The sequence below is a fragment of the Oryctolagus cuniculus genome, chromosome 14 (genome assembly GCF_964237555.1).
Source record: "Oryctolagus cuniculus chromosome 14, mOryCun1.1, whole genome shotgun sequence".
NCBI classification, from domain to species: Eukaryota; Metazoa; Chordata; class Mammalia; order Lagomorpha; family Leporidae; genus Oryctolagus; species Oryctolagus cuniculus.
Window position 1 is genome coordinate 2389658 of NC_091445.1, and position 12114 is coordinate 2401771.

The 12114-nt window shown below is 56.3% G+C and overlaps 1 protein-coding gene across 1 annotated transcript in view; it reads left to right on the forward strand.

Annotated features, from left to right (window-relative positions):
- The first annotated feature begins 370 nt into the window (after positions 1–370).
- SCAMP1 (secretory carrier membrane protein 1) overlaps positions 371–12114 on the forward strand; it is a 95725-nt gene continuing 83981 nt past the window's right edge. The window contains exon 1 of the mRNA XM_051837592.2: positions 371–554. Within this exon, the coding sequence (XP_051693552.1) occupies positions 498–554 (57 nt within the window). The 5' untranslated portion in view covers positions 371–497. The remainder of the gene's footprint in view (positions 555–12114) is intronic.

Sequence of the window (12114 nt, forward strand, 5' to 3'; positions counted from 1 at the left end):
CTGCCATTCACCGGAGGGCCTGGCCTCCTCACCCGACCCCAACCCTCCGACCTCTCGGAGGCCCGGCTTCCCGGGCCGGTCAGCGGCGCTGCGGCCCGCAGTCCTCACGGCCCGCGGCCCGGCCAGGGCGAGGCCCGCGCGCTGGGCTGCAGCTTCCCGGCCGGCAGGCGCGGCCCGCGCGCGTCGGCCCTCGCGCCGTGGCACGGCGACCCCTCGCCGGCCTCCGGTGGCGGTCACCGCCGGGACGCGGCGCGCGTCACCTCCGCTCGCGCCGCGGCCCCGGTCCGCGCTCGGTCGCCGCGAAAGCCCGGAGCGCGGGGAGCGGGCCGGGGCGCCGGGCATGCTCAGTGCGCGGCCGGCGGGGCGGCCCCGCGAGCGGCGCCCGGATCTGCGCGGCGGCGGCGGCGGCGGCGACGTGAGCGCGCAGGGGGGCGGCGGCCTCGCCTCGTCTCTGTCGCTGCGCCGGGGCCGGCAGGGTGACGCCGAGCGCCACGGAGATGTCGGATTTCGACAGTAACCCGTTTGCGGACCCGGACCTCAACAACCCCTTCAAGGTGAGCGCCGGCCCCGCACCTCCCGCGCCGCGGCGCGGCCGAGTCTGAGGAAGCAGACGCGTCCCTGGGGCGCCCGGAGCCCGCCCTCGGCGGCCCGGGCCCGGCGCCTTCGCGCCCCGTTCCTGGGGTCGCCCGCGGCCCCCGCGCCCCGGGTCGGGGGTCGGGGGTCGGGGCGGAGCCGGCTCAGCGCCGCGCCGGCCGCCGCCGAGGGTCGCGCCGCGCCCGGGCCCGCGCGCCGGCAGGGGCCCGGGCCCGCCTCCCGGGAGTCGGGGGCGCGGGCTGGGCCGGGGCGGGGGTCGCGGCGGGCCGGGCGCGGTTGTCATGGGGACCCGCGGCGGCGGCTGCGATGCGCGGGTGTGGAGGGGGCGAGAGGTGAGGCCAGAATCGCTGTGTCGTTGCGTTTTGAACTTGTGCTGCGCGCGGCTTCCAGCGGCGGCGCTGCCCTGCCCGGCTCCGCGCCGGGCTGCGGCTGGGGGGTCTCGGGTCTGCAAAGCGTTCCCGCACGTCTAGAAAACAATGGTGCACGTGCACGCCCCGCTACCTGCCTGCGCCCGGCCAGGTGACCGCTGGGAGCCTTGCCAAGCCCCTGCGCGGCGCGCTTCCCCGCGCCGTGCGTTTCCCACGTGAGCCGCTCCGCTGCCCGGAGTGGCCCGCGGCAGGCTGCGCCGCGCCGGGGCCGGGCGCCCGGACCCGCGGAGGCCGGCGGAGAGCGGGCCCGCGCCTGCGCCCGGGCGAGCGCCTACACCGCCTAGCAGGTGTGCTGCGTGGCCAGCTGCTGAGCGAAGCTAGTTTTTTTTTTTTTTCCTCCTGGCCGCGTGCGATAGTAACCTAATTTGTGTCACACAGAATGTGTAGTAGCTGTCCTGTGTGGTCACCAGGAGTCACTCCGCATCCCATCTGTCGGAATCCTGGAAGATGCCCCTCTCCTGATAGCTGGCCTGGCGGTATCATGGAGGATGTTGGTGGCCGGATCCCGGTTATTCCTGACCCGACTCACCGTGTAGAAGCGCAGGATGGACGCAGGCCCTACTCCAGTGCCCCCGAGCTCACTTAAGACAGTGAATAAAAACAATTTATTTATTTTTTGACAGCTCACCTATAGCTGTGTGTTCGTTTATTTTCTTACAGATGATACAGTTGCATTTGAAGGGGGCAGGTTTTCCTCCCAGAAGTTTTTGTTTCAGTTCGTATTGGACTCACTTCCACGTTGTGGAAAATCGGGTTATTAAATCATGGATGATCTTTTATAGAGTTACTTATTTAATGTATTTAGAAGGCAGAAGGGCAGAGGTGGGCAGCTGGGTAGACAGGAGAGCACATCCAGTGGTACCTTCGTCTGCTGGCTCACTCCCCAGATGTCCACAGTAGCTGATCCAGCAGACAGGAACTCCACCCGGTCTCCCATATAGACGGCAGGGACTCGTGCTTGGGCATCCGTCATCCACTGCTGCCCAGGGTGACCAGCGGGGATCAGGATGGGGAGTGGAGCAGCCGGGACTGGATCTTTCGCTGTGATCTGGGATGCCAGTGTCTCAAGTGATTCCCCCAAATCATACGTGTGGTAGAGACATTTCATGAGTTGCCAGATGGCCGTTGCTTTAAAATGGGGGGTGTGACAGTCAGAACTTTGGAACTTCCTAACCCGGATAACCCGTTGCTGCCATTTCTGACAAGTTGGCAGTTTAATTTTCCCCTCTTGACACCCATGTCCTGGCTCGCTGCGTATTGGCTGGTTGTCTTGTGTCATGGTGCGTTCCTCGTCGGACGCTCGTGGGAATTCCTAACCCACAGCGGTGGTCAGCTCGCCGTGCACTGCTTCACAGCTGGGACGCTCTGGGAGAAACGCACCCACCCCGCGGGTGATTCTGGCCGAGAGCCTCACAGAACGTACTTGGGCTGACCTGCGCGGGGCAGGTCAGTGCCTTGACCCGTCCTCCTGAGCCTTGTGTCTTGTAAGTGAAGTGCACTTTGAAAGGATGGCAGGAAGCATGGTGTGTTAAGTACACCGGTGAGTAGCAGTCGCTGACGTCACCACTGGTGATGCCCTGCCCGTAATGCACCGTGGTTTTGTGTGCCTTGCGTTGCCGTAGGTTTGCTTGTACCAGCACCACTATGGACGCCTGCACTTGGATGTCACTGGGCAGGAAGGGTTTTTTACCTCTCGTCTTTTACGGGGCCACCCTCACCCGTGCAGCGCGTTGTCCGGGCAGCGTGACCCCTCCCTGGGGCTCAGCGTTAGCAGCCTTTCCTTTGCCTGTGGACGCATTCAGACGACAGTGACCATCCCAGGTCTTAGCATGCTTCCAGGGGGGATGGCTTCAGCCTGAAGAGGGCTGGGCTGTGCGCGTGGCGGTGACTGCTGACCCAGACGCGGACCTGACTGGTCACCTTGGCGTTTGTGTCCAGGTGCGCCTCCTCTCCCAGTGGAGCTACAAGTCTGCCATTTTCTGCTTTTGTTTCCTTCTCCGAAAGAGTGATTTGTGAAGTAATGTTTCTGAGATTCTCTACTTAAGTCTAAGGAGTTTCTGGGCCAATCTTGGTTGCCTTATCTTCATCTTTTCAAATCTGTTCTTATTTTCCATGGTTGAAAATACTGCCCTTATTTTCAGATAAATTGTGCTTCACGTTTGGTACCCATCCTAGTTTCTCCTTGATTAGTCCTAGTAGATTTCTGTTGCTTTCTGTGTAGTTTTTTCTTTTCTTTCTTCTTCTTTTTATTTTTATTTTTAAAATTTTTATTTATTTATTTTTTGACAGGCAGAGTTAGACAGTGAGAGAGAGAACCAGAGAGAAAGGTCTTCCTTCCATTGGTTCACCCCCCAAATGGCTGCTACGGCCGGCGCAGAAGCCAGGAGCCAGGTGCTTCCTCCTGGTCTCTCATGCGAGTGCAGGGCCCAAGCACCTGGGCCATCCTCCACTGCACTCCCGGGCCACAGCAGAGAGCTGGCCTGGAAGAGGAGCAACCGGGACAGAATCCGGCGCCCCGACCGGGACTAGAACCCGGTGTGCTGGTGCCGCAAGGTGGAGGATTAGCCTAGTGAGCCATGGTGCCAGCCTCTTCTTTTTTTAAATATTTATTTATTGATTTGAAAGGCAGAGTCACAGAAAGGCAGTGGCGGGGATGGGGGTGGTCTTCCGTCCACTGGTTCACTCCCTAGATAGCCACAATGGCTGGAGCTGTGCCGATTCAAAGCCAGAAGCCAGGAGCTTCCTCCAGGTTTCTCATGCAGGTGCAGGGGCCCAAGGACTTGGGCCATCTTCCACTGCTTTCCCAGGCCACAGCAGAGAGCTGGACTGGAAGTGGAGAAGCCAGGGGATGCCCCGCAAAGCTACAGCACCAGCTCCTCCTTTTCCCTGTAAAGATTCATTTCTTTGAAATGCAGTTACAGAGAGATAGAGAAACAAGAGAGAGATCATCCGTCTACCCGTTTACTCCCCATTTGGCTGCAGGGGCCAGGGCTGGACAGGGCTGAATCCAGCAGCCTGGAGCTTCCTCCTGGTCTCCCACTGGGTGGCGGGACCCAAGCCCTGGGGCCCTTTTCCACTGCTTTTCCCTGGCCATCAGCAGGGAGCTGGATTGAGAAAGTGGGGCATCTGGGACAGAAACCGGCAGCCACAGGACAAGCTGGCGTCTCAGGTGGCAGCTCCACCCATTACACCACTGCTGTTGTCCTTTAACGATCTTTCCCTTCACTGTCAATGTTGGGGACACTTCTGCACGCATCTTCATTTGAGCTGGGTCATGAAAGTGATCTAACCACATATTGTTCACTCCATATTGTTGGCTGTTGTAACATTATGTGCTGGATTCCTGTTCATTATTAATATTGTTATTTTGGTTTTTTGAGCTCCTGATTTATTCCAGTGGCCACACTGGGTTCACCGAGTGGTTATGAAGTTTGAGTTGTTTCTGTGGTGCTTCAGGAGACATGGAATAAGTGCGAATCTGTAGTAATAGGTTAATTCCTGTAGTAATAGGTTAATTCCTGTAGTAATAGGCTACCTATACGGACGTTTCCAATACATGGCTCAGCTGTTTAATGTAGTTTTAAAGCTGGAGAGGAGAAATATTTTCCTCAAAGTCAGCAAGTTTCTTCTAGAAGCATTTCTGACCCTCTGTTCATTTGTACATCCCCTCGCTCATCTGCTCCTAACGCGTGGACAGCCACGCTTGGAAAGGGTGGAGATGCAACCCCTTGCAGGTCCGAGTGAGAGAGAGAGCAGGTGCCGGAATGAGTGACTTTGTTCACTGGATGGAGAAATTAAAAAAACGTCGGAAAATGTTTATGCCTCCTGATATGCTTCTGCATATTCATATGATAATTGAATTAGAAAATCTATTATGGTGAGAACATTTGAGTTCAAATAAGTTTTAAAATATGAGGAGAATCGTTAACTCGGAGCTGGGAAGGGAAAATCCTGAAATGCATCCAGTCCTTTCTCTTACTCTGGATGATGACACAGTGCCCCGAGAGGCGACCGGCCAGCCCGTCGTCCTGCCCTCCGCGCAGCTCCTGCAGAGTCGCTGTCGGAACGTGGGCTCCCGACCTGCAGTCTGTTCTGGTCGCTGAGTGTGCTCCTGCGTTGCGCTATGGCACCAGGCCTCCTTTTGTGGCGTGGTAGTGAGGGGGTAGGGTTTAAAAGTTAGGTTCAAGAATTAGTGGTGACCTGGGGGGCCTGGGCCGTTGTGTATCAGGTTAAACCGCCACCTGCTGTGCTGGGATTCCCATGTGGGCATCGGGTGCAGTCCCAGCTGCTCCACTTCCCATCCAGCTCCCTGCTAATGCACCTGGGAAAGCAGTAGAAGATGGCCCAAGTGCTTGGGCCCCTGCACCACATGTGATACTTAGAGGAAGCGTCTGGCTTCAGATTGGCCCAGCTCCAACCATTGCAGCAATTTGAGGAGTGAACCAGCAGCTGGAAGGTGTGTCTTTCTAACTCTGCCTTTCAAATAAATCATTAAGAGAAAGCCTTATGTTTGCTGCTGACTTTGTCACTAACCAGCTGCGACACTTTGGAAAATTAAACTCAGCTTCAGCTCACTCTTCCGTAAAATAGAGTAACACTGGTTTCTCCATAGGGTTGTTAATAGGAGTAGGTACCCTCCGCAGGACTGTGGCCTGGTGCAGGCCTGGTCCTCGAAGGTGGCACCCCCAGAGGCCTCCCGTGGTTGAGGGGAAGCAGGCCCGGTGCGGCCTCCTCCCACCCGTGAGGGCTGAGCTCACGCTGGTCACTCGCAGGGCCCTCCAGTGCCATCGCCTTGGTGGGAGATTGCAGCACCTGGGTCCTGAGGGGACGCCAGCTTAGACCACAGCGCCGTGTGCTTGGATCTTGGCACAGATGCTAAGTGTTTCACCCGCTGACATTCGCAGTCGTGTTCACAATGCTTTGCTGTCGGTGCTCCCTCGTCCGGTGGGAGTGGACAGCGCCGGGAGAGGCCTCTGAGGGTTTCCTCTGTGATAGTTACGCTTTCACCATGAATCCTGGACGCAGCGATTGTGGTTTGTGGTCTGCGATACTGCATATGCAGGTCAGCTGCGTGGCGACTGCTTGTTCTTCGTCTGTTGAATATTTGTACAGAGCATGTGTTGAGCTGCTGGTTCTAGTTCATCGCTCCGAGGTGCCGTCTGCTGTGAGGTGCACCATTGTCTTATTTGCCACTGTCTCAGTTATCTCTTGGTGTGTAGCAATCACAAAATGTAGTGGCTTACGATAACTTACTTACTCATGGTTCTGACTTTTTGGCTAGATTTTTTTTAAGATTTTATTTATTTTTTGAGCGGTAGAGTTACAGTGAGAGGAAGAGACAGAGAGAAAGGTCTTCCTTCCGCTGGTTCACTCTCCAGATGCTACAATGGCCGGAGCTGCGCTGATCGGAAGGCAGGAGCCAGGTGTTTCTTCCCGGTCTCCCATGTGGGAGCAGGGGCCCAAGGACTTGGGCCATCTTCTCCTGCTTCCTAGGCCACAGCAGAGAGCTGGATCAGAGGAGGAGCAGCCAGGACTAGAACTGGTGCCCATATGGGATGTCGGCGCCGCAGGTGGAGGATTAGCCTACTGTGCCAGAGCCAGCCCCTGGCTAGATTTTTTTTTTTTAATTATTTATTTGAAGGGGAGAATGAGAGAGAGAGAGGGATACCTTCCATCCACTGGTTTACTCTGCAAATGGCCACAGTGGCTGGAGCTGGTCCAGGCTGAAGCCAGGAGCTCCATCTGGGTCTCCCACGTGGGCACAGGGGCCCAGATACTCGGGCCAGCATCTGTTGCTTTCTGAGGCACATTTGCAGGAAGCTGGATCGGAAGCAGAGCAGCCAGGCCTCTAACCGGTGCCCATGTGGGATGCCAGTGTCGTAGGCAGCTCGGCTCGCTGTGCCCCCGCGCAGCTCCTTGAGCTAGGTTTCGCTGAGCATTGTCTTCTTGACGTTCTTGCTGGTGTGGCTCATGCTGCTTCAGTCGTCTGACAGCCTGACCGGGCGGTTTCGGAAGTCCGCGCTCAGGAGCCTGCTGCCACGTGGAGCTGTGCATGACGCGGCACCGTTCTTCACGCCTCTTCCCCGGCACCAGCCTGGGCTTCTTAGGCAGGGGCAGCAGTGTTCAGAGACGGCAGGGGCTGAAGTCACAAGGTTTCTTGAGACTGTGCCACCTCTGCTCTCTTCTGGTGTTGGTCAAATCGTGCCTGAGGTCAGTCCAGATTCAGAGGGGTGGGGAAACTGAACCTCGACTTGTTGACGGGAGGGGCTGTGCCCCTCTCGACAGAGACGTAGGAACTGAAAAGATGGCATGGAGTGGCGGGACGCCTACAAGATGACCGCCGTGGACCCTCGCTGGTGGGGGCGGGTGGCAGGTGTGGCCGTTGTAGGTCTGAAGCCTCAGCAGGTGTGTGCTGTTGTGATCGCCTGCTTGGCGGCAGGGAGTGTTCTCTCCTTGGGACCTGGTTTGCTACCTAGAAGGGGTTCCCTCATCTCTCACTCTCTCTCTCTCTCTCTTTTTTTTTAATTTGACAGTTAGAGAGAGAGGGAGAGAGAGAGGTCTTCCTTCCATTGGTCCCCCACCCCCCCAGTGGTCACTATGGCCAGAACTACACTGATCCAAAGGCAGGAGCCAGGTGCTTCTCCTGGTCTCCCATGGGGTGCAGGGCCCAAGCACTTGGGCCATCCTCCACTGCACTCCTGGGCCACAGCAGGGAGCTGGACTAGAAGAGGGGCAGCTAGGATTAGAACCCGGCGCCCATATGGGATGCCGGCGCCGCAGGCGGAGGATTAGCCAAGTGAGCCACGGCGCCGGCCCTCCCTCATCTCTTCAGTCTGCTCCTTGCCCATGGAAACTGGGGCTCTGTGAGCGACTTCATTTTGAAACGTCCGTGCATTGTAGCCTGGTTCTCGTTAGTCTTTTCAGGGTTCACAGTGTGCCTTGAAAACCGTGTCATGGGTGGGCACTGGCGCCGCAGCTAAGTGCCTGTATCCCATGTCGCTGGGCCGGGTGCGGGTGCAGTTCTGTTCCTGATTCCAGCTTTCCGTTCATGAGAGCCCAGGTGCCAGCAGGAGGTGGCTCAGGTGACCGTGTCCCTGCTAGCCATGGGGAGACCTCGATGGAGTTCCCAGCCCTGCCTTTGGCCCGGCCCGGGCCCAGCTGTTGTGGGCATTTGGGGAGTGAACCAGTGCAGAGATCAGATACTCAGATAAAGATAAACGAGTAAATAATCAAACCTTGTACTACTCTGCACTTGGAGTGGAGTATCGGCGCTGGGGCTCGACACCGTCTAGCTGCGTAGAAAACCTTTGCCTGGCTTGGGGATTGCCTGCGGCCAGCGGAAGCTCCCAGCAAGGTGCTGTGCCACACAGGTACAGCTGTATTTAAGTCTCAAAACTGTTTTTTTTTTTTTTTTTTTTTAAATAAATGTTTGTTTTCAACCACTTGAAAGGCAGAGTGACACAGAGGGATCTTCCGTTTTCTGGTTCACTTTCAAATGCCTGCAACCACCAGGGCTCAGCTGGGCCCGAGCCAGGAGCCAGGAGCTCCGTCCGGGTCTCCCACATGGGTGGCAGGGCGCAGGTGCTGCGCCGGCCCAGGATGCGTGCCCGGGGGCTGGATGGGAAGCCTCGCAGACAGGACTTGCATAGGCACGCTGACGTGGGGCACACGTCCCAGCTGGCAGCCTAACTTGCTGTGTCACAGTGCTGGCCCCCAGCCTGTAGCTTTTTTTTTTTTTTTTTTTTTAAAGATTTACTTATTTATTTGAAAGGTAGAGTTACAGAGAGGTGCAGAGAGAGGGGGGGGGTCCTTCCATCTGCTAGTTCACTCTTCAAATGACTTGCACTGGCTGGAGCTGGGCGGATCTGAAGCCAGAGCCAGGAGCTGCTTCTGGGTCTCCCGTGCAGGTGCAGGGACCCAAGCACTTGGGCCATCTACTGCTTTCCCAGCCCGTTGCAGGGAGCTGGATTGGAAGTGGAGCAGGCCGGCGCTGCAGCTCAACAGGCTAATCCTCCACCTAGTGGTGCCAGCACACCGGGTTCTAGTCCCGGTTGGGGCGCTGGATTCTGTCCCGGTTGCCCCCTTCCAGGCCAGCTCTCTGCTGTGGCCCGGAGTGCAGTGGAGGATGGCCCAAGTGCTTGGGCCCTGCAGCCCATGGGAGACCAGGAGAAGCACCTGGCTCCTGGCTTCGGATCAGCGCAGTGCGCTGGCTGCAGCGGCAATTGGAGGGTGAACCAACGGCAAAGGCAGACCTTTCTCTCTGTCTCTCTCTCTCACTGTCCACTCTGCCTGTCAAAAAAAAAAAAAGGGGGGGGGAGCAGCTGGGACTTGAACCAGTGCCCATATGGGATGCCAGGGCATTAACCCACAGCACCAGCCCTCCCAAGCCTATAACTTTTCTTTTTTTTATTTGACAGATAAAGTTAGAGAGACAGAGAGAAAGGTCTTATTTCCATTGGTTCACCCCCCAGATGACAGGAATGGCCAGAGCTGTGCCGATCCGAAGGCAGGAGCCAGGTGCTTCTCCTGGTCTCCCATGGGGTGCAGGGCCCAAGCACTTGGGCCATCCTCCACTGCACTCTCGGGCCACAGCAGAGAGCTGGACTGGAAGAGGAGCAGCTGGGACTAGAACCCCGCGCCCATATGGGATGCCGGTGCCGCAGGCGGAGGATTAACCCAGTGAGCCACAGTGCCGGCCCCAAGCCTGTAAATTTTAACAGCAGTCATACTTGACACATTGATGACTGAAAAAAATTTGAAAGTACACTGTTTTTCTTCTGGTATTGACAACAGAAAGTGTTCTATGGAGTACTATTAATATTTAATGATGCTGAATACAGATCGGAGATGGTATGAACCACCCATGAGACAGTTGCTGAAAAATATGTTTTAGGTTAATGAAATTATTCCCAGTTCCTAGAAGTTATTAATGCTGTAACTTTGTGTCTTGGTCGGGCCATCAGGCCTTCTGAGTTCTCAGTGCGTATTTGAAGAGCGGATGTGCCTGAAGGAGGTGGTCAGGGTGGGCCTGGGGCTGGAAGCCGGTCCAGGAAGCTGTCAAGTCCAGGGTGCTTAGTGGTTCAGTCCACAGGAGGCTTGGGGGAGACGAGCTCCCCGGGGAGTCCTTGGCTGGTTTGGTGAAGGAACCAAACCCGCTCGGCCAGGCTTGCGGGAAGGGAGGTTTCTCCCACACCGCAGTGTTTTCGCTCTGTTGAGTGGCTGGATGCTGTTTTCCTGGTAGGGCGTGCTCCAGCATCGGCAGGGATTCGGGCAGGAGCTGCGTGGGACGGCGGGGTGCTGAGGTGGAGTTGTTTGGAGCCCTACTTTGAAGATTTATTTATTTTATTTGAAAGAGTTGCACACAAAGAGAGATCTTCCATCCGATGGTTCACTCCCCAAATGGCTGCAATGACCGGAGCTGCGCCGATCCGAAGCCAGGAGCCTCTTCCAGGTCTCCCACGTGGGTGCAGGGGCCAAAGGACTTGGGCCATCTTCAACTGCTTTCCCAGTTGAGCCCTACTTTGACACTCTGCGATTGCCACTCCTCTGTGTTGATCTGTGAAGCGGAGTGCGATCGCACCCCCTGGGAAGGAGGCTGCAGCCCTGCCAGGCTCAGTCTTGTCGGCTGCTCACCGGAGCACAGGTGTCTGACCTCGCCCAAGGCCCTGGCCCAGGGGAAGCCCTGGGAGGAGCCATCTTGCGGGGGGGTTCTGAGGAGCCTTTGCCGTGTTGCCACGCCTCGAAGGGTTCCAGTCTCCCAGAAACCTGGCGTAACGTCCCTCCCTTCCCTGGCATTTGGTGTGACCGAGGGAGGCAGTCTCCCTCCGCCGGGAGTGCCAATCAGTAAATGCAAAGTAGCATCTTCTTGCCAAAACCGAATGGAATTAAATCTGTATTTGCACCGAGTCTTTGGTAGTGTCGTGGAGTCGTGCAGATAAGTACACAGCACACAGTTTTTACATGGATGTGGGATGTACAGTTCACCCTGGAGGGTGCTTGGTCTTGACCTTGAAACAAGTTCTCTCTTGGTTCGTGGCTGCTGAGGCAGTGTTGTGTGGCACTGTGGCTTCTGACTTCGCGTCTGCGCAGGGACTTCTGGGAACCTGTGCTCCGCAAAGGCCCAGTGATCCTCTTCTCCCTGGCATTCGGCTTTGGGTTTTAAGAGTCAGTATTGCCCATTCGTCAGCTGCCGGACACTTGGTTCATCTCTGTTTTCTGACGATTATGAGTAGTGCTGCCTTAAACATTTGTGCATCAGTTTTTGTTTGAACACCTGTTTTAAATTCTCCTGAGTATTTACCTGGGCGTAGAATTGCCGGGTCACGTGGTAACGCTGTTTACTGATGGTTGAGGAACTGTCACTCCCTCTTCCAAAGGAGCTGGCCTACTTTGCACCCCCGCTGGCTACCTGAGGGTGCGGGTTTGTCCACATTCTTGCCAGTACTTGTTGTTACCAGTTTTGGCTGTGGCTGTCCCAGTGTCCTGTGGCCTTGAGTAGCACTGCCCTTCGTCTGTCTTTGGACAAATGTGCATTCAGATTCTTTGCCTGCTTGTTTTTGTCTTTTTTTTAAATTTGAGTGGGTGAGAGTGAGCGAGCAAGCACTCAGCTGCGGGTTCACTCCCCAGGTGCCTGCCCTGTGCGGGCTGGGCCAGGGCTGAGGCCAGCAGTGCAGTGCTGCTCTCCCAGGCCTGTGGCGGGAACCCAGTGAGTCGTCAGTGCAGCTTCCAGGGTCGCGCTGGCAGGGGCTGGAGTCAGGGGCTGCGTCTGGGAAGCCGGCTCGGGCGCTCTGATGCGGTTTGGATGTGGGTGTCGTAACCGCCGGGCTAAGAGCCCGCTTCCCCCTCCTGTGTTTCATCTGGCCTTTAGTCTTTTTACTGCTGTAGGAAATTTTACATATTTTGGGTAAAAGTCCTCTGCCAGATTCATGTGATTTGCAGGCATTTTCCTTTCTTAGTACTATCCTTTGAAGCACGGAGGTTTTTAATTGTGATCAAGTGCAGTTATTTATTTTTTGTTTCACTTTGCCAGATGCAAAGTTACAGAGATTTATTCTGTGTTTTCTTCTAGCAGTTTTATAGTTTAGCTCTTCTG